The sequence below is a fragment of the Cnephaeus nilssonii genome (assembly GCF_951640355.1).
Source record: "Cnephaeus nilssonii genome assembly, chromosome: 7".
Taxonomy (NCBI): Eukaryota; Metazoa; Chordata; class Mammalia; order Chiroptera; family Vespertilionidae; genus Cnephaeus; species Cnephaeus nilssonii.
The window spans coordinates 19,631,545-19,654,026 of NC_137078.1; the positions used below are offsets into that span (position 1 = coordinate 19,631,545).

General features: G+C 42.4%; 1 protein-coding gene and 1 pseudogene across 2 annotated transcripts in view; both read right to left on the bottom strand.

The window, feature by feature from the left end:
* Positions 1 to 807: 807 nt before the first annotated feature.
* ELOVL2 (ELOVL fatty acid elongase 2) overlaps positions 808 to 22,482 on the bottom strand; it is a 68,005-nt gene continuing 46,330 nt past the window's right edge. Inside the window, exons 3-8 of the mRNA XM_079777670.1 lie at positions 18,765 to 18,952; positions 13,084 to 13,161; positions 7,975 to 8,146; positions 4,568 to 4,692; positions 3,979 to 4,113; positions 808 to 960 (exon numbers count right to left, since the gene is read on the bottom strand). Coding sequence (XP_079633796.1) covers positions 835 to 960; positions 3,979 to 4,113; positions 4,568 to 4,692; positions 7,975 to 8,146; positions 13,084 to 13,161; positions 18,765 to 18,952 — 824 coding nt within the window. The 3' untranslated portion in view covers positions 808 to 834. The remainder of the gene's footprint in view (positions 961 to 3,978; positions 4,114 to 4,567; positions 4,693 to 7,974; positions 8,147 to 13,083; positions 13,162 to 18,764; positions 18,953 to 22,482) is intronic.
* LOC307102685 (small ribosomal subunit protein eS6-like) lies at positions 10,136 to 10,899 on the bottom strand (annotated as a pseudogene). Its single transcript has one exon. The product of its transcript is annotated as a small ribosomal subunit protein eS6-like (transcript).

Here is a 22,482-nt window from a genome sequence, read left to right on the forward strand (position 1 = left end):
GTATCCTTCTAAGGAAAAGGGCAGACTGGACGCGAGTCCTTGTTCAGAGAGCAACAGGCAGCCAGGTTTAGATCCTGCTTTTGTACTGAGCACTGTGTCTGTCTATATCCTAACCGAGGCAACTTAACATGAGAGGTAGACATGAATAATCAAGGAAACCAAATTAAAACTGAGGAACAACTATTCAAAGCCCCTGAGCTATGAGGATTTGGCAGAGGATTTTTTCTCAAGTTTCATCACCACATCACTATGTTGAAAGTTAGGAGTGGTTGTGGGAATCTGACAGACACAGCTTAAAAGTTTTGTTAGCTTTTCCATTTATAATCCTCTTTTAGTATCTTCTGGGGTTGACCCCTAAAGGAACAGAGGGACTATTCCTTTATGCACTGACAATTATTGCTTCATGTAGATTAGAACACACCCTGTACCTGGGAGGTAACTAACATTTTCTTTTAAACATTTTCATAAGAACAAATTGTTAACTTTTTATTTGAAGACCTGCTGTGACCGACAGTGCCCTGCTCCCTGGCTGTGTGTGAGGCAGCGGGAAGAGCTCCTGTGAGGGGCAGGGGGCGGGGGGGGGGGGGCGGGGGGGGGTGGGGAGGAGAGAAGGGACACCAGTGGGCGGGCTGCAGAGTTCACCTCAAAGCTGACAGAAGCGCTCAATTACCGATTAACCTCATAGCAAGATATTAATACATTCTGGGTACAAATGATTTATAAACTCAAAAGAAGTTAGTGTATGCTAAAGCACATATAACTTTCAATTCAGTCCTTGCCTAAGAGCAAGCGGATCTGTTAGGCCATTATATATGCTTTGTCGGCTGCTCGATATTACTGCGCCTTCTTGTTCATCACCCCGTTAGTTGCAGTGAAGTAGGCTTTGGAGAAACCATTCTTAACTTCTTTCCCTGCTGCTAACTCTTCCGTCTCTTTCTTCATTGGCTTTTTTCGGTATGTCTGTAGGATGTGTACATTTTGAAGAGAAAAAGGATTCTTTAATAAGACGTCTCTAAAGTGGCATGTAGTCTAAAACAGTGTATGATTTTCTTGGGTACTGGACATTGTACTAGTAATAAGAATTCTTGTTTTAATGTGACAATTTTAAAGCTTCTGGATCTACAGTAGCAGGAACATAAGGCAGTGACAGCTCAGGAGCGCTGAGCGACCCTGGGGCCTGGGCAGCCCAGACAGCCTGCCCCGGGACTGGGAGCAGCAAGGGACGGCGCTGCAGCCGGAAGAAAGGGCCCAGGAACAAATGTGGGGACTGCAGTGAAGCTGTGAAAAACAGAGGGCTTCTATTCCGCCTGAGATGACTTTATGCATTTGTCAAAATCCACAGAATGTACAACACAAAGAGGGACATGTAAACCCTGGACTATAGTTAATAATGTACCAATATTGGCTCATCAATTGTAACAAATGCAACCCAATACTAAATGTTAATAGGAGGAACTGATGGGGGTAGAGAGGGTACTTGGGAATTCTGTACTTCCTGCTCAGTTCTGTAAAACTAAAACTACTAAAAATAAGCCTATCAATTATTTGTTTAAAAAGCTTTTGGTTAAAAATAAAAATAGGGTGAAAACAGGACATATGTATGAATTCTAATGAAAGGTTGTTTCTTTCACCTTATGAGCATAGTACTTATGTATTATGGGATTAGCATTTAATTTATTCTGCATTAGTTGCTTACATGGAAAACATATATATATTTGAGGAATAATTGACATACATTATCTTAGTTTATAGGTGTACATAATTCAATATTTGTATATATTGTGAAATTATCACCACAATAAGTCTAGTTCACATCTATCACCACACAGCTTTTTTCTTGTGATGAGAACATATATTTTTTTTTATCCTTACCTGAGGACATTTTTTCATTGCTTTTTAGAGAAAGTGGAAGGGAGGGATGGAGGGTGAAGGGGAGAGAGATATCGATGTGAGAGAGACACATCGATTGGTTGTCTCTTGCAAGCACCCTGAACAAAACTGCAACTGAGGTACGTGCCTGTGACCAGGAATTGAACCCAAGACCTTTTGGTGCGCAGGCCGACATTCTAACCATTGTGCAACACTGGCCAGGGCCTTTGATGAGAGCTTTTAAGATCTACTATCTTAGCAACTTACAAATATAAAACACAGTATTATTAACTATAGTCACCATGCACAACATTACATCCCCAGGACTTAAGGACATAATTAAACAAAAATACAATTAAAGTGAAAAAGTACTATTATTTTAAAGTACTAGTACCTGGGACTTTGCTTGATTTGGGTTTTGGCATATCTTTGCTCTTCTGACAAAATATCTAATCTCATCTTTCTTATTTTTTAAAACAATGGTATTAAGGGTTAAGACTAAAAAAATATACTCAACTTTAAAAGACTAAGATTCAATTGAATTAAGTAGAGTTAAAGCTCTGAGTGCCATCGGCAATCCCTGCTGGGCTATGTGCTTCTCTTCAAGTTTCAACACCAAAATGACTCCCTTAGCTGTCCTTCAACATTCAGCCCCCTGACCCCACCCGACCCGACCCGACCCCACCCCACCCCACCCCCATGGCTTTGTTTGGTTCTATCAATGGCTATTTCTTTAGAAATTCTCAAAGGAAACTTTTATCTCTTACAACAGACAAAGCCTAGCCAGTCTACTTTCAGAAACAAAGAGCTGAAAAACTGTCCAAAGTTCAGTTCCCACAGTTGTACTTTGTATAAAACACTATGGGTTGACTTTCAGCTAATGCAAACTAGAAAATCAGAAAGCACTTGTATGTCTGAAGAAGAAGAAAATACAGCTGAATACAATTTCAAAAATACTGTTTTGAATACAAATGTTCTCATTTTTTTCATGCAGTTTTCTATTTCTCCAGCCCACAGAGGAGAGCAATTTAAACCTAAGCCAGCCCAGCCGGGGTGTCTAAGTGGTTGAGTGTGGACCTATAAATCAGGAGGTCACAGTTGGATTCCTGGTCAGGGCACTTGCCCGGATAGTGAGCTCAATCCCCAGCAGGGGGTGTGCAGGAGGCAGCCAATCAATGATTCTCTCTCATCATTGATGTTTCTATCTCTCCCTTTCCCTTCCTCTCTGAAATAAATATATTTTTAAAAAATAAACCTACAACCACCTGATTCCTGTGTGGTTATCACTTTATCAGTTCTTGTATCACAGAGTTGCTTTGAAATTGCATTTTGAAGCTCTCCTCCCTTTAAATTGTTAATTAAAAAGAAAATAACACCTATCCTGGCTGGGTAGCTCAGTTGGATGGAGCGTCATCTGTGTACCAGGTGACAGTTCTGTGTAAGGTTGACGGTTCTATTCCTGGTCAGGGCACATACCTAGGTTGTGGGTCTGACCCGGTTGGGAAGTGCATGGAAGTAACCAATCGATGTTTCCCTTTCATATCAATGCTTCTCTCTCTCTCTCTCTCTCTCTCCCTCTCTCTCCCTCTAAAATGACACTCAAGAAAAAGTCAATGTGACCTTTGCACACTCATTTTCCTTAAAAGAATGTTTTCCAAGGAAACAGTGAGTCTATAACATCACAGTAGCTGATATGGAAACAATTTTTCAATATTAAATTCATTTAGCCCATCTTTTTCTTCATTCACATAAATTTCCTGAATCCATCTTACTGTACACAGTGTTTAACTTTCTGACTTCAGGCTTTGGTAGCCAAGTGCAAATGTATGATACAAATGCATAATATTTGATAAAACTTTATATGTATACATTGAAAAATGTCTAGCAGAATGCCCACTCAACTGACACTGGATAAGTTATCCTCTGAGGAGGACTTCCTTTGCTGGGAGAGGAGTTAGGGATGCAGGTTTCATTTTTACTTTGTGCATCTCTGTTATTTGAATTTATCAACAAACATGTGCTACTGTAATATTTAATCAGTAAAATTAAATATACAATGGAGAAGCGCAGTCTCTTACGTTTACCACTGAACGTTTACATTTAACTTACCTGGAAATAAAAGTTTAAGAACAGGATGACTAACGTAAGCATGTACGAAGACTGGAAGATCAGACACCCGAAGGGGAAGCCACAGGGTTTCACGACAGCACTCATGGTGTGGGTGATGGTGAGCACGAACTGCACCTGGAAGGGCGGGAAGGGCATATGGTGAGGGAACCAGCCGAGCCACACGGACCACTGCCAAGTTTTGCACATCTAGAGATCAACTACTTTGACTCCTTAAATTGTGTAAGAATAAAACAAAAAAGTACTAAAGCAGCCTACTATCCTATCCAGAAATTTTATTAGTAAGCAACTATAATTGCTCACTACTTTTCTCATGGAAAAGTAGCAGTTGAAATGATTTAACAACGACATTAATTTTAAAAGTGTTGTCTACATTTCAAAGCAAGGAATAAGCTAGTTACACACACAAAGGATGCTTTAGCATGCAAGGTTTCCTTGTCATGGACGTCTTTAGAGAAGCTGGGCGTCTTTGTCACCTACGGCAAAGCCTCTGACCTCTAGGACCTTTCCCAACCCATGCGGATATTTAGGAGCTTCACCTGGAGAAGAGCTGAGGGGAGGGAGGACATACCAGTTGAGCCTGGGTGAGGTATTTCTTCCACCACAGATACTTGTGCATCGACGGAAACACAGACAGTCCGTAGTAGGAATACATAAGAATGTGGATAAAACTGTTCAGAGTGGGTCCAAAGAAACCTATGAAAGTACCACACAGGAATTACTGCTCTTCTAGAAAGTAAGACTGTTCATTCTTTGTCAAGTGAGATCCTTCCTGCTCATCATGAAGATGAATAACAATATGATACTAACAGTTCACACTCATAAACTCCCTGATTACTGTGCCATCACTCCAGGATTCAGCAAGTCACCTAATAGGACTAAACTGCATAGTGCTTAGAGTGTCAACCAAACCGGTAATCCTTGTGCAAAGGTTTTACTGTTCCTTTAACTCATTGCTGTCAACTAATCAGGGAGAAAAAAAAAAAGTTAGCTTAAAGCCAATGACAGAAGTATCTGCTTTAGCTAAATCTTAGATGAGCCATTCTGATTGTAGAAAGAGAGCCTTCAGCCCTGGCCAGTTTGGCCCTAGGACTGAAACGTCAGCAGGTTCGATTCCCGGTCAAGGGCACATACCTCTGTTGCAGGCTCCGTCCCTGGCCCTGGTCCGGGGCACTTGTGGGAGGCAAGGGAGGCAACCAATCGATGTGTCTCTCTCACATCGATGAATGTTTCTGTTTCTGTTTCTCTCTCTCTCTCTCTCTCTCTCTCTCTCTCTCTCTCTCTCTCTCTCTCTCTCTCCCCTTCTCCCTTCCTTCCACTCTCTTAAAAAAAAAAAAATCAATGGAAAAAAATATCCCCGGGTAAGGATAAAAAAGAAAAGAAAGAGAGCCCCCAGGACATGGCTGAAGAGGCTGCTCAGGAATCAAGGGAAATACGTTGCTCTTCATAATTAAGTAAATAAAATCTACCTGAAAGGAACCTAGGAACCAGGAGATGCGGGGAAGGGGAGCGAATATGGGGGGAAAGAAGAGCCAGCAGGATGAGGAAAGGCTGGGACTAAGGAGACGGGCCAACTCATGGACTGAAGGACAAAGACTGTAAAATCCGATTTTAGGATATCTGTCGTGCTGGCTGTGCTGAAGCACTCCCCAGCCCCTGTCACAATCTTCACGACATCCTCCTCCACCCCCAGCGTGGTGAACGGTGTTTCAGGACACCAAGGGGAAAGGACCGAATTCTATGTTGGTCAACTAAAGGTCGAAAAGATGTAGCTGTGAGAGGGAAGATGTCAGAGGGATTATCTGTTGGAAACAGGGAACTCACTATTTATTATGAGGCTTAATCAATATGTGTACAGTGCTTACTAGTGTTCACTTTGGGCTGGGTACTGTTCTGTGTGTGAGTTTGGGGTCCAGAGGGCTGGTCTGCGAGCCATCAATCCTATTTAAAGATACTGTGTCGCTACATGACCCCCTCTTAGCTAAGTTCCCTTGGATATGCTACTTGGACTTTGTAAATTTTTATTTTTCTCACCTGGAAAATGGGTATAATAATAATTATCTCTTAAGGGTTGTGGTAGGATTGAGATGTTATAATACTATATAAACTAAAAGGCACTAGTTAATTAATTTAAATTCCCTAGCCTGGTTTCCCAGTCCTGGGTTAGAGATCTGGATAGATAAATGCAAAGCAATGAGTAAGGAACAAGAGGAGTAACACCATGCATCTGGTGTGTCCTTATGAAACCCTGGCTGGAATAACGTGGTAAGGCACTTGAATTTATATGAAAACACAGATATAGTTTCAGAGTACCAGGTAGCACAATATTAGTGATACTTTTTACTCACCTGAGTTTTCATTTTCATCAATTCAAAATTTGTTGCTGCTTATAATTTTTATACTATTCTAGATTGAATAGAAATTGTCGCACATGTAGTATTTTATTCATAGGAATTCTATGTCTTTATACAATGATTATTTGAGACTCACTTTACATGCTTAGCGATTTGTAATGAAACTGCTGACAATCATAAAAAATACTTAACCCTGATCACTGTCCTTTGGTGTTGATTATAGTCTATAGTTGATTACAGTATAAGTCAATTATGGTCTTAATCACTCAACTCAAGAAACCAGATTCTGTCAGGCCAGGAGAGGTGTGACAGCATCTCTCTCTGCCCAAGGCACCCCAGCCACTCCCTTCTTCAGACCGTGGGGTGTTTTCATCTTCACAGTCACTGATGTAGCCCAAATATCCTTGGTGTTTTAAAATTTCATCTCCACAAGATCCTAAATCCTAGCACAAGATAATTTTGACTTAAGTTTTAGCAATTCTGATTTTTCATAGAATATCCTTTAATTCTTGGGTATAAGACAATATCAAATAGAAAGTACTGCCTCTCTCTAGCTCATGGTTTCTCCAACTGCAGGTCATAACCAACCCATTAGTAAGTCAATGCAGTAAGACTGTCATCAACTTTTTGAAAAAATGAAATAGAATTTGAAATAAAAGGACAGAGCCAGGCAAAATATTGTCTCATGAAATTTTTGTTTCATTCAAAATATCTATATACATCTATATATGTCTATATATAGAAAAGCATAAGTGACCTTTAAGACTGAACAACCGGAGTGACTGGAACGACCAGTTGACCAGTCGCTATGATGTGCACTGACTACCAGGGGGCAGACGCTCAATGCAGGAGCTGCCCCCTGGTGGTCAGTGCATTCCTAAAGCCAACCTCCTGCGGCCGGCCAACCTTCCCTGGTCCCTCCCCCCAAGCCAGCCAACCTCCCACGGTCCCTCCCCATGGCCAGCCAATCTCCTGTGGTTTCTACCCCCGGCCGGCAGGCCCTGATCAGCCTGGCCACTATCAGCCTGGCCCTGATCAAGACTGGGCGAGACAGCCCCAATCATTCCTGATCGCCGGCCAGGCCTAGGGACCTCACCCGTGCACGAATTCGTGCACTGGGCCTCTAGTATAGATATGAGTGATTGGGTGTGATGTGAAACATATTATTGTAGTTCTTAGTAAACAAAACAAGCCAATACTCTGGTGGGTCAGCAACGTGGTTTTCATTTTTTCAGAATGGAAAAACAAGCCCTAAAAGTTGAAATGACTCAATCTATACCACGGCCAAGTGGTGACTGTGAAAGGTGCCACATTTACTAGTATTTCTTCAGCCCAGGTATTGGAGTAAAACTGCTCCAGCCAGGATATGTGCTTCTGGCCATTGGACATTTGGTGCACAAAAAAGAAAATATTTTTAAAATTTAAGGTAACACTCAGACTTTGCCAGTATCAGAGACCAGAAATGAAGGGCCACTGGCAAACATGTGCATCCCTGTGTGACAAAGTGGGCTATGCCACGGCCCCTCATCCCTCTCCCCTGCACGCAATGCTCAACACAAGAGACACACTAGAGGCCTTACAAGATCCATTACATAGAACTGAAAAAGTTAACAAAATCACTTACTTTGCCCACAAGGTATCCAGTTCAAAACACACCACCAGATGTTAAACATAGAGGCATGATGATATACATGAAGAAAAGTAATTTGATTGGTTTTTTTCCGCAAAACAAAGAAAATCGTGTCCAGGAACTCTATTAATTTGGAGAAGTAGTACCACCACAACACCTTGGCTACCTGTAAAAAATGCAAAATGGGAAAAATGAAAGGTGAGCAATGAAAACGCGCCCTGAGCTGCCTTCCCGCTCAGCATTCTGTGTCCTGCACCCCACTGCATGCATTTCTGTCAGATTACCGAAAGAGCGTCTGCCTGGCGTCTCTGCCTCCGTTTTTCCTTATTCCCAGCATTCCAACCTACTCTAGTATCATCTTTCCAAAATACGTGTCTGATCAAGCTACTCCTCTGCACCTACAGAACCAGTGCATACTCCTCTTAAAACCACCCTTCTCTGGAGCTCTACCTCTCTCCTTTCTCAGGCTGAACCAACTGCTTCTTCATTTATATTCACAAATTATTTTATGCCTCTTTTAATAACCACATAAAGTGCAGTCAGTGTTATGAATCTATCTTCCCCAAAAGAATGCAAATCACGTGAAGGCAGAGACTGTCTCGCCTTTGCTCCGGGCCTCACACTCAACAGATCACTACTGTTGGTTACGCTAGATTTCACTTGTTATCTATTCCTCTAACGTACATGTGTGTCTCCTAAAGTTATATTACCCAGGAGCAGTCTCTGACTTCTCCTTCCATGCCTCTTCCTTAAAATGAAAGATTCAAAATCAAGATGCTTTTCTTCCTCACTGGCAGTAGGTCGTGAGCACCACTTCCCTTCCCTCCGAGCCCCTCAGCGCTCACATGTCAACACGAGAGGAGACACTATATAACAGGAACTCTGAAGTTAGGATACATGCTGTCTATTTTCAAGAAGATAAGAATTGGTGGCTTCTTAATGTTTGAGGTGACAATAAATCTTCAAAATATTAATAAAAAAATTAAACCATAAATACATACAATACATACATGCAACAATGACCTTTGGAGGACTGTAAGGTATCCCAAAGTGTACTGGTCTATGATGAGATATCAGAAATAAAATGGGTGTAGAGATATCGATATATCTTCCTTTTTTGCTTTGAAGATGCTTTAAAAATGTACATATTTTAATTGAAAGGACTTCCACCACCTCTCTAATTAATAACCCATGTTTTTTATTATGGAAATTTTTAAACATTCACAAGTGCAAGGAGAACAAGTATAATAAAATTTGTGGCATCTATCACTGAATTTCAAAAATTTTCAATATGATTTCAAATTTGTTGAATCAATTCTATTTCCCACAACTTTTTTTTTTGGGGGGGGGGGTGGTGAGTGTAGCATATAAGAAAATCCAAAGTATTATTTTATCTATAAAAACTACTAATATTGAGGCTTTTTTTTTAACATAACCACAGTGATATTATCTAATAAAATTAGTATTTCTTTAGTATCTTCTAATAGCCTTGTCCATGTTCAAATCTATCTCAAAAATGTCTCTTTATAAATAACTAGAGGCCCGGCACATGAAATTCGTGTGCAGGTACAGTCCCTAGGCCTGGCCTGCAATCAGGGCCATCTTCCCCAGCTGCCCACAGCTGGCCCTGCCCTCCGCCGCCACCCATCCCGGTTCCCCATTCACCATCGGGCGATCGGAGCCTGACGGCTGGGGGAGGGAACCGAGAGGTGGTCAGTGCGCCTCATAGTGACTGGTTGAGCAGTCTTTCTGGTCATTCTGCCATTAGGGTCAATTTGCATATTACCCTTTTATTATATAGGATTTGTTTAAATCAGGGTCCAAACAAGGTCCAGCCTGCATTTGTTTGCCATGGGTTCTTAAGTCTCTTCTAATCAATAACTCTCCCTTTCCTTGCTCCCCCCTTTTCTTTCATGTCTTTTATTCTTAAAAAAGTTAGATCAGCTGTTGTAGAGAATCTAATATTGTGGATTTGGATGACTGTTTTTTGCTGGTGTTATTTCATTTGTTTTTCCATCCCCCACATTTTCTGTAACTAGCACTTAGAGGTTTGATTGGACTCAGGTTTAAGTTGGGGGCAAGATTCCTTCATAGGTTGTTCTGTGAACTTCCTATCACATCAAGAGGGACACGATTTCCTTTTTCTCTCTTTTTTTTAAAGTTTGTTCTTATTTATTACTCTTAGAAAATCCCATTTTTGACTGGACTCTGCCTTAGAGGTAGAAGCTCTCAGAGAAGGCAGCCCATGTCTCTTGGCAATCTGTTCCTGGAGTTTTTCTTTGGCCTCCTTCACTCTCTTGGCCAGAAGTTTAGCATACTCTGCAGCCTCTTACTTATTTTTCTTAGTACATTGTTTCTTCAGAGCCGACGTTTATGCTGAAGGGCACATGGAGTAACAGGACACTGAATCTCGGGTGCTTTGGTCTGAGATTTCTAACCTTTTTTCTCACAACATATTGGCGGACATCATCTCCCTCAGAGAGACTGAAACGTCTGCCGATTCTGCTAGCTCTTTCGGGCCTCAGGAGACGAGGCACAGCGGTATCAGAACAACCAGAATAAACCTTTCTCCAGGAATATCTCTCTTGGTCATGTTTTATGATGACCAAGTTGAGAACTCAGATTGGCATCCATAAGGCAACCCCAAACAGATCTGCGTGCTCTCTCTCCAGTTCTTGGTGTATAACAGGAATGCCCCTTACTCAGTAGCCAGCAGACATGGCCAACAGACACCTGCTAAATGGGGAAACCTTCTTTTTTCATTCCCACCACTAATTCAAACCACATAGCCCTCCATTCTTCATCCAGAGTGTCAGCAGCAACTTCTGTGGCCATACGCTTCTTTCTGAGTTTGCGTTCACTGTCCACTTCAATGAGTCTCTGGCAGCCAGATGCTGGGAAAGAGATGTTCAGCTTCATCCTGAAGCAGCTGGCCACCTCTGAAGTCCACAAAAAGGAGGTACTTCTGTACAGTGAGTTCAGGTGTGAACAGCATAATCCAATCCTTATGAAGTTTCCATTCAACTTTCACCCAACAGTTTTATCGTTTCCTCATCCCTGCTGTCTAGATCCATGACTTTAGGAAGTGTTCCAAACTGATGATTTCAATTCTCGTGTTCCTCATGCCTTTGCTCTTCTTATAGGAAGAACTCTTCCTCTTTGGAGATGAACACATGAAAGGCAAGAAAACGTTTGATTCTTTCCCTTTAATTTTTTTTTCTACAATGAGTTGGTGTTTTGCAACCTTCAAAAAACAATGAGGGTTTTTTAGTATCATTTTAAGCTCGTGGTTTCTAAAATAAATTTAATATGTTTCAATCTACTGCAGTCGGTGTTCCTTTGGATACTCACACTGGCCACATTCGGCAGTGGGAGTCCTGTCCAGGAGGCGCCTGGATCTTTTGTCGACTAGCAGCCTTGGCTAATCCCTGGCTCTCCGCCATGAGAGCTCCTGGATTCTGCCCATACACATTTCCCACCCAACCCAAAAGCTGTCCAACTCGCTAAGAACCTATCCCTTCTGGTGGAAAAGGATAGTACTTACAGAACACAATCTGGGGATTCTCTGCTCATTGTATTGCACAGACTAACTAGGCCTTTTCTACAGAAAGCTAAAAACATGTTTGTTTTATAAAGAATCAAGTTAGTTCTGATAGTTCCAATTTGATTATGGTGTTTTATTTAAATTTTTTACTGATCTCTCCTTTCTTTTATGTTTAAACTAGAGGCCCAGTGCACGAAATCCGTGCACAGGGCGGGGGAGGGTGTCCCTCAGCCCAGCCTGCACCCTCTCCAATCTGGGACAACCCTCTCACAATCCAGGACTGCTAGCTCCCAACTACTCGCCTGCCTGCCTTCCTGATTGCCCCTAACCGCTTCTGCCTGCCAGCCTGATCACCCCCTAACCACTTCCCTGACAGCCTGATTGATGCCTAACCACTCCCCTGCCAGCCTGTTTGCCCATAACTGCCCTCCCCTGCAGGCCTGGTCAACCCTAACTGCCCTCCCCTGCAGGCCTGGTTCTCCCCAACTGCTCTCCCCTGCAGGCCTGGGTCCCCCCCAACTGCCCTTCCCTGAAGCCCCAGTTGTCCCCAACTCCCCTCCTCTGCTGGCCTGGTCACCCCCAAATGCCCTCCCTTGCAGACCTGGTCCCTCCCAACTGCCCTCCCCTGCTGGCCATCTTATGGTGGCCATCTTGTGTCCACATGGGGGCAGCCATCTTGTGTGTTGGAGTGATGGTCAATTTGCATATTACTCTTTTATTAGATAAGATATTAGTTGTAATGATATTAACATTACTGTATAATTACTTTATCCTACTCTGTACCTATAACAGTCTCAAAAAAGCAATACCAATATTTTTATTAATAGCAATAAAAAATTACTGAATACTGATAAGATATATCTCACTAGTGAGTCCCCGTCAAAACACTGGATTTTAATGTCACTTGAAATAATTCTTCTTTGGCTGATTATGTCACCAACTTAATATATGGTATATTCATTTATTTTATTTTATTTCCAAGTTTCTTTTGGGAAGCTACCCTGCTTTTTTTTTTTTTTTAGATTTAATTTTGTTTCATAATTATGTAAAACACTTAATGGTTCCAAAGTCAAATGTAATACAGTGCACATTAAGAGAAGTCCAGCTTCTATCCTGGCCCCTCTTCATTGTTCCCTGACCCAAAGGAAACCACTTTGTTCACTGTTGGTTTATTCTGCCATTGTTTTCTTTAAAAAACATGAGCTATACACACATGTATTCATGTCATTTCTCGCACAAAAATTACTACACTGTAAACAAGGCTACCTAGGCTGCTTCTCTTCACGTAGCCATGCCCTGGAGGAGGTTCTGTAACAGCGCAGACACCCCTCTCACTCCACATTGGAAGAGGTCCATTACGCGGGCATAGCACAATGTGTTCAGTCTGTCTCCCACGGTTGGCCGTTTGAAAAGCATTTTTGCTACCAAACATTTCTATTAGAACAGGAGTTCCTTTCTCATCTACCCCAGCCCCCATCCTCATAGCTATGAGGAGGGAGCCTTCTGTTCTTTTCAGCAAGAAAAGGTTACAGGTGGCCGAGTTGCTCCTCATGACTCACCCGGACATCGGCTTCCCCTGCACTGGCGAGATCCTGACACTGCAGGTTGTAGCCTCCTTCCCAACTGGAGAGAATAAGCTGCCAAAGAAACAAGGAATGCGAGGAATCAACACAGGAATCTGGATAAAAACAATTTCCCATTCATGTTCCTAGTTGGCATCTACTTAAGGTTTGAGTAAAACTTCCCAGAACTTAACTTTGCTTTAGATCCTATCCTTAAACACGTATTGTCAAAGGGTTTAATTCTTGCTGTGAACTGATACCAAAGGTTACAGTCCTTACAGAAGTTAATGTAATTTACTTCTAACATTTTTTCTTTTTAAATTAAATCTAAAAAGAAACAGAATTTAGCTATCATTTGAGTAACAAAATATTTTGTGTAATTACCTGGTCATATATTTCCACAAATGAAATGTAGAATTAAATGTAAATAAATGTGAGGAAACTACACCATAATTTTAATAATACTCTATATTGGCTTTTACATAAATATTTATCTTAATTTATCATCTCAATAATTTTATGAAGTATGCATTTAGTATCATTTTACAGATATGAAAACGAAGGCTCAGAAGGGTTCTTTTGCCACTTCTTCATTAATCGATGATACATGATAATCAAGCATTTGTGTGACTATAATTGATTAATGTCTATATTCCCCTAGCTGAAAATAAAAAGCTCCATGAAATCTATGCTTTTTTCATTTATTTTTGTATCTACAGTCCCCTGTTCAATGCCTACCACATAAAAAATACTCAGTAAATACATAAGTAAATGATTTCTTCAAAAATTACATAACTAGAAAATAGAACAATGGTAGGAATTCAGGCCTTTTAATTCCTTATCTAGTGTTCTTTCCACAAGAAAAGGTTTTTTATTCTTTGTGGAAAATTCTACAAAAGAGGTTTTCTCCCTTTTTTCCACTATTACTGAAGAAAGTTAAAATTCTAAAATATAAGGCATTTGGCTTTGATTTGCATAAGGTATTATATTCAAAAGCCTTCTCTCTGCTGCTGTGTAAAGGCAGAGAACTGTCAAACTATATACACAGCGCAGGAGGGACAGGATATTAATGAACTGAACATTAAAAAGTGATGAGCACTGAAAACATCTATATATATAAAAACCTAAGCGACTGTCTGATCGTTTGACCGTCTGACCGGTAGCTATGATGCACAATGACCACCAGGGGGCAGACACTCAACACAGGAGCTGCCGAGCTGTGGTGACTTGGCAGCAATGGTTCTTGGGTGACGCACCTGGAACCAGAGAGGAGGGAGCCCAATTCCGGGTGTGCCACTTGAGAACCGCCCTCTCGCAATCCGGGACCCCTGGGGGATATCAGAGAGCTGGTTTCGGCCGATCCCCACAGGCCAACCTGAGGGATCCCATCAGTGCACGAATCTGTGCACCGGTCCTCTAGTTCATATTTTAGAATCCTTGTTTTTACTCTACTATCCTGACTTACCTCTTTCCCTCCAACCAAAGCACTTTTCAGTTAACATCATGATAATTACAGATTACCAGGATAAACAGATCTAGTGAAAGGAAAAAGATTGAATTTTCCTGATGGGATCTATTTATTACAAATCACCCTCCACAGTCCCTAGAGTTTTATGCACTTGGTGGGAACCAAGTGACAGGTTACAAGGGATCTTGGGATACCTAAAAGTATAGGTGAATTTTTGTGTATTAGTGCATTTTTCAAGTAGGAAAACTGTTTAACACTGTGCAGAAAGGTTAATTAATATCCTCTACAGGCTACAGTTCTGTAGAAAGGGGCTCTAGTCTCTTCACTGTACCCTAACAATATAGCAGTGGAGAGGACAGACCATATTCTGTACCCCACGACATTTCCTGCTTCAATTAGATTTATCCAGGCCACCCCCATCCCTGTGCCACCTCTGTAGAACTACCTGACAATTTAAGAGCTAACAGCAGAATTAAGCAGCCAAGCTACAGGAGGCTCTATCTGCCTCACCCTGAACCTTTCCTAACCCCCTAGCTGGGCTGGTGTGCAGGAGTCATCCAACCTAGGAGTTGAAGAAAACCAGGCTGTCAAACAGGCTTAGCCTTCAGGAGGCGAGGGCTACTCCAAAGTACGGCTAGAATCCACTGGCTTCTCCCCATCTCCACCACCTTAATCCAAGCCACTAGCATCTGTTGACTGTTGTACTGCAATTGCATCCGAACTGGACTCTGCTTCTATTCTTGCCCCACAACTCACTCTCTTGTCCATTTTCCATGTGGCAACCAGAATAATCTATTTTAAAAGGGAGATCATATTGTTCCCCTCAGTAAAATCCTCCAGTGGCTTTCCATTATACTTAGAATAAAAGTCAAATGCCTTACATGGCCCTATTTGATCTGCCACATCCCACCTCATCTTGAATCAATCTCTCCTGTGTCCTGTGTCCTGTGTCCTTGCTACATTGTTTATTTGTATGGTCCTTGAATATCAAGTTTGTCACCGCCTCAAGAACTTGACACTTTCTGTTCCTCCTGCATGAACATACTCTCCCCAGATCTTTAGATGCCTGGCTTACTTTCATTAGTCAGTCTCAGCTCAAATATCACCTCCTCACAGAGGCATTCCTGCCCACCACCAGCCATCACCCTTCAATGCACTAGGGCAGTGATTGTCAACCTTTCTCATCTCATGGCACACATAAACTAATTACTAAAATTCTGCAACACACCAAAAAAATAGATATTTTTTGCTGATCTGACAAAAAATAGGTATAATTTTGAATCATTCACACCAGATGGCTATTGTGTTGGCTGTTATAATTTTTTTTTATTTGATAATCTAAGGCAGGGGTCCTCAAACTTTTTAAACAGGGGCCAGTTCACTGTCCCTCAGACCGTTGGAGGGCCGGACTATAGTTTAAAAAAAATACTATGAACAAATTCCTATGCACACTGCTAAGTCGGCTGTTAAGCAGGACAGGCAGCGGCGGCAAAAACACCCGGTGGGCTGGATAAATGTCCTCGGCGGGCCGCATGTGGCCCGCGGGCCGTAGTTTGAGGACCCCTGATCTAAGGGAAAAGAGGCCAATGCCCCTGACTAAATAGTCAGGTACTGCATTTTTTAAAAATATATTTTTATTGATTTCAGAGAGGAAGGGAAAGAGAGAGAGAAACATCAATGATGAGAATCATTGATTGGCTGCCTCTTGGACCCGCTCCCCCCCCCCCCCCACTGGAGACCTAGCATGCAACCCAGCATGTGCCCTTGACCGGAATCGAACCTGGGACCCTTTGATCCACAGGCCAACACTCTATCCACTGAGCCAAGCCAGCTAGGGTGGTACTGCATGTTTTAAAAATTCTTTCAGCACACCAGTTGAAAATCGCTGCAATAGGCAAAGGCTCTATTCTAGGATCTAGAATAGAATCTGACACAGGGAAGGAACTCAATACACATTTGTTGAAAGAATTAATAATTTTAGCAATAATTTCCTGGACTAAGCAAACATCTGGTCTGGGCATAACAAGTCAGCAAGGTTAATGCAACTTATCATTCAACTGGTATCTATTAAATGTATCCCAAACTTATCAAAGAAAAGACCGTATGCCCACCCTGAAAGAGGTTACAATCAGAGGAGATAAGGAAGCAGCAACTGATAGTAGTGATTTTGAACCAAGAGATACCAAAGTGTGAGAAGAGAAAATGGATAAAATTCGTAGCAGGAAACTAGCTCTGTGCAGAAGTTCTCCCTAAGAAATCATTTACTTGGTTGTTCTTCTTTCTGTTGATGGTGACTGATATTCACTTTAAAATGTACAAAGCCTTTTCACACTTACTGACTCCTGCTGTACTCATCTGCGAGCATGCGTGCAGAACCCGCCGCTCTGTCTCTATCCCCCGGCTAGGACACTTTGCACCACGTGCTCACTGAACAGAACTGATAACCCTAACCTCTCAATCATGAGCACTCTTGGACAAGTACCACATCTCCATATCAGAGATAAATTGCCTAAAGTCCAGAAGGCCTGAGTGCCTCCTCTGAATGACAGAGGAAGTGACAGATGACAGGAATTCGGATCTCCTGACTCCACCGCAGGAGCTCCAGCAGGTGTTGGAGCTGCCTTCTGACACAGCTGCTCCCTGTGACAACAATCCAATGAAGAGCATCTTCCCCTTGGTTGTACAGGGATAATTACCACCTCACAAGCTCATCCGTGAACTAAAACTCACCTAGCAGAGGACCTGAAACAAAACTTGCCCTTTCAGGGTCAGGTAAATCGGTAAGCACTTATGTGTGTAATTTTAGACCTGTCAGCATGGCTTTCCTCATCCCAAACCCCACCCATCTCCTGCTCTCCGACTGACGTCCCTAACTCCATTAGTAGAGTTTTGTAGGGAGTGGCTATAGGGTTAAGCCTCGGACTGACCTGTTGGCAAAGCCACAAACAAGTCCCAGCTTAGAGGGCACAGCCCTCTTAGCATAATTGAGCTTGATCTTGTGACTGCTCCCTAGATCTTTCCTGGGTAGCTAATGGCTATGGGAGGTGCAGCAAGTGCTGCCAAAACAAGTGAAACTTATAAGAAATTACCTTGTTTACCTCTGACTATAAAATAAAGGCTCAGCGTGCGGTCTGGATCTTTTCTGTGGTCTCAGGCACAGAAGATCCACCTAGACCCAGCTTATTCTCTTTGTCTGTCTTTTCTTCGTCCTTTGCCGGCCCCCCTCAGGCTTCCCGAACCCTTGGCTGTGCTGGCGCGGCACAGAGTTTTATTACAGTCATTTTAGGTAACGGTTGTTTACCATTATTAGAATGGTGAATTTCAGACTAATGTACATATTAAACTTCATAGGTGAGACAACCTGTTTCTTTAGCAAGGATTTATTATTATTATTATTTTTTAGTTCAAGGATACAAGGAAGGCAGCTATACTTGTGCCATAAGCAGCCATTTATAATTTATATGAATGATTTTATCCTAACTTTTCCTTAAAAAATATTTTATGTTTACCTCTGTCTCTCCTCCTGTCTCTTCCCCTCCCCCTTCCTCTGTTTGTCAGGTCTTAGGTTGTATAGGCAGGACAATTATGTTTTTGTTTTGTTTTTTTTGGTAAAATACCTGGGTTTGGCACTTCACAAAGGCATGGGGAGCACATGCTGTAATGAGGGCAGCTAGAGTGAGCCGAGATGCCCACTCAGGCCTCCAGAAGTCAGTTCTGAGAAACAGCTATCCCAGGGTCAGCAGCCCAAAGATGTGGGAAGTATTCTTTAGGGGACAATGTACTTGTATTTCAGTCAAACTAACTGCATTTGGTATTTAATTTTAAAAATGCTCTGTTACTCAATAGCTGTCTATTCTCAGGCAAATCATGTAACTTTTCTAAGCCACAATATCATAATCCATAAAAAGAGAAAATTATTACATATGATCTTTAAACACCCGTTCAGATCTAAATTGTGAGTTTAAATTACAATGAAAGACTAAGGACTAGAGAAATAGGCCTAAATTTGGATAAGAAAAGTTCAAGTCAGAAACAAGACTTAGGGGCTTTTGGTAGGAGCACTATCAGGTGCTGAACAGGTACCTGGGACCTGAAAGAGCAGCCCGAGCACCTGGGCAGCTCTGGGATGCTGGGTGTGCTTGCCCTTAAATGCCTCCCAGTGACAGGATAAGTGATGGGACAGAGGCAGGTTAGCTGCCCTGGCACTTACCTCCGCCAGCATGTACATGGAGAGAAGTGTGATGCCGAGGTTGTACAAGGTGAGGATGCTCCTCAGGGAGAGAGCAGGCCTGTTCTTCATGCATTTGTTACCCAGCCATATTGAAAGCAGATACATGACAGTAAGAGAAAAGGTAGGGAGGTAAGAGTCCAACATAAACCATCCTCTGACTCGAGTATCTGAAAAGAAACACAGACAGTGAGAATCCTGCAGAGTAACACTGCTCAGTAATAAAGTACTAGTGTCCTGGTAGATGGATTCGTGCACATTGAACGGAAATTAATTAGAAGAAATATTTTAATATCACTATTTGCAGCTTGCTAATGAAAAGAAAATAGGATTCTACTGAGTCTCCTGTCTATCTACTCCAGGACTTCTGTGAGGATCCAATGAGATGAGGCATGGAAAAATACTTCACAAACATTTGGTTAAACTGTAAAATGTTTGTACCTGGCTATAAAGCAAGTCATGTTCCTGGGCTGAAGAAACTGCAAGGAGGCTACTCGCTAGGGAGAGAAAGCTGGGCATTGCTACGTGACGTCATTACCCGGTGCCCACAGTGACCGTTTCCAGGCTGGGCTGTGGGTCACGATTTGCACCATGGGGTCTTGGCAGTGTTGGCTACAATTTGGTGGGGTGTTGCTCCAGGGTGGTGGCAGTACCTGTGTCCCACTTGGGGAAAGCTGAGTGTTGGTTTGCTGGTGCCAGGTCTGGGGTGCTGTTTATTTTTAAATGGCCAGTGCGCATCATGGCAGCTCCTGTGTTGAGTGCCTGCCCCCTGGTGGTCAGTGTGTGTCATATCTACTGTTCGGATGGATGGACACTTAGCCTTTTATACAATACTAGCGGCCCGATGCACGAAGATTCGTGCAAGAATGGGCCTTCCTTCCCCTGGCTGCTGGCACCACCTTTGCTCTGGCCGGAGCTGCCTTTCCACCTTCCCACGCTGCCCAGAGGCCCGGAGTGGCTGGGGCGGTGAGGAATGCCTGCGTCATCACCATGGTAATGATGCAAGCATCCCGCCCCACCCCTGGCCACTTGGTGCCTGCGTATGCAAATTAACCCATCATCTTTGTTGGGTTAATTTGCATACTCGCTCCTGATTGGCTGGTGGACGTCGTGAAGGTACGGTCAATTTGCATCTTACTATTTTATTAGTGTAGGCTAGGGGCCCAGCATGCAAAATCATGCGAGGAGGTGCCCCGCCTCTTGCCGCTGTGAGGAGGCGCCCCGCAGGGCGCCGGGCTGAGGTGCTCCATGCACCTCCTGGTGACCGGTCATTTGGTCGTTTCGGTCATGACGCCTCTTTGCCTTTTATTATTATGATATATAGATTGGCACATATATTTCGGTGGTACATACCAAATACAACAGGGGACACTGTGACGCAGCATTAAGGAACTGAATGACAGAAAAATTAACAAAGGTGGGAAGTAATAGTTCTTGAATGTCTACTTTGAAATAATTACTACGTTTATTTACTCTAACTCAGTAAATATGCCACTTTATGAGTAAAAAAAAAACCAGCTCAGAAAGCTTTAGGAACTTGCCAAAGGCCATACAATAGTCAGCAACAGAGTCAGAATTTGAATTCACACCTGATGCCCAGCCCGCCATACCTTGCTGCTGCCTCCTAGGGAGAAGCCTGGAGGAGACAGGAGAGAAAGTTTATTGACACTATTTCCTAAAACCCACGCTGGCCAGAACTTGCCTAGGATCACTGTGCAGCAAACCAAGAGTGGTTTAAGTTCAGCTGATCCAAAGAGAGCAATGAGATTTCAGAATGACAAGCATGAGAGCTGAGTTAATGAAGGCAAAGCCTTGAAGCTGATGATTCAGAACTGAGAGCAAAAAATAAAGCCAAGCACCCAAAGCTTGACGAGGGACTAGGAGTACAAACAGCCAGGAGGCAAGAACCTAGGTACATCAAGTGTCCCTTACTCTGGAGAGTGAAAATTTAAAAACCTGAATAAAACATACATAATAGCCCTGGCCAGTGTAGCTGAATTGTTTGGAGCATCTTCCCATACACCAAAATGTTTCAGGTTTGATTCCAGGTCAGGGCTTGTAGGCGAGGCAACTGATTGATGTTTCAGTTTCACATCAAGGTTTCTCTCTCTCTCCTTCTCCCATCTTCTCTCTCTAAAATCCATAAAAACATATTCTCTGGTAAGGATTAAAAAAAATAAAATAAAACACACATAATAGATCTATAATATAATGAGTAACACCTGAAAATAATTATGGACATATAAATGATTTTTGTTCTTTATATTGTTCTTTTTTGTTGTTTAAATAAAGAAAATTATTTAGCCTAGGATTATAAAAATGGCCTGCTGTAAAGAGTTGTAAGGAGCTGGTTTCTCCAGAGACAATGCTCTTTTCTTGATCTCTGTGGTTCCCTCAGCCTCAGTCTCTCTTTCTGCTTAACCCCACCCTGTCCACCAGCCTCTCTTTAAACCACCACCCTCCAGAGTGCCACTTCTAAGGAAAGTGTCTTTTCAAGCTCTGTCCATCACTTATCCTGCAAACTTTCCCCTTTTGTGACAAGGATAAAAAGGTAAGAAAGGAGCGTTCAGGTGACTAACAGTGATTACCTTTCCCAGACTAGCTCGTAATTATCGGTCATACAAGGCTGTGCTATGTGCCACTTCCTAATGTGTATCTCCACATCTAAGGCCCTGCCTTCTGAAGGAAGCCACTTCCTACTGCTCTTTCATAACCACAGCTCCTCATCAGCATCAAATAATCACCACTTCATAACTTATGTTATTATGGCTATAATACTATTATAACTAACATGTACTGAGCACTAATTCTGTGGCACACACTGTTCTAAAGCCTTTTACATGCATTAACTTAACTCTCAATACATCTTATTATATAGGTGATACTATTTGTAGTAACTTTATTGAGATATAACTGAGATACAGAATCCTATAAATATTTAATATGTACAATTTGATGAGTTTGGACACACGCACACACTGGTTATGCCATCATCGTAATCAGGATAACAGACACAAGGTGATACTGTTACCCCCAGTTTACACCTGAGAATAATTGAGCTACAGAGGGTAAAAAATTAAATAACTTGCACTAAACTGCTACCCTCCCTCCTACTATGGTTGAATTGTAGTCCCTAAAAAGATATGCTCAAGTCCTAACTCCTCGTATCTGTGATTGTGAGCTTATTTGGAAATTAGGTCTTTGCAGATGTAATCAAGTTAAGACGAGGCCACAGTGGATTAGGGTGGCCCCTGACCAGGTGACTGGTGTCTTTAAAAGAGGAGGTTTTTATTCAGGGACACTCTGAAGGTGGAGCAGAAATTGGAGCGATGCAGCTACAAGCCATGGAAGGCCAAGTATTGCTGGCAACACCCAGAAGTTAGGAGAGAGGCGGAACAGATTCTTCCCTAGAACTCCGGAGGGAACACAGCCGTGCCAACACCTTTACTTGAAACTTGTAGCATCCAGACTGTGAGAGAATAAACTGCTGTGTGGTAAGCCATGCAGCCTGCGGCACTGTTACTGCAGCCGTAGAAAACGAATACCCATGGTTTACTTGATGGCTCTCCAATGGTTTCAGATGTGCTACTTTTACCTTCTCAGCTACAGTATATGCTCCATGAGACAGAGACTAGATCTTATATTTCAATTCTGTCTCATTTATAACTTACATCCATGTAGTGCTGAGAGAAAATATACT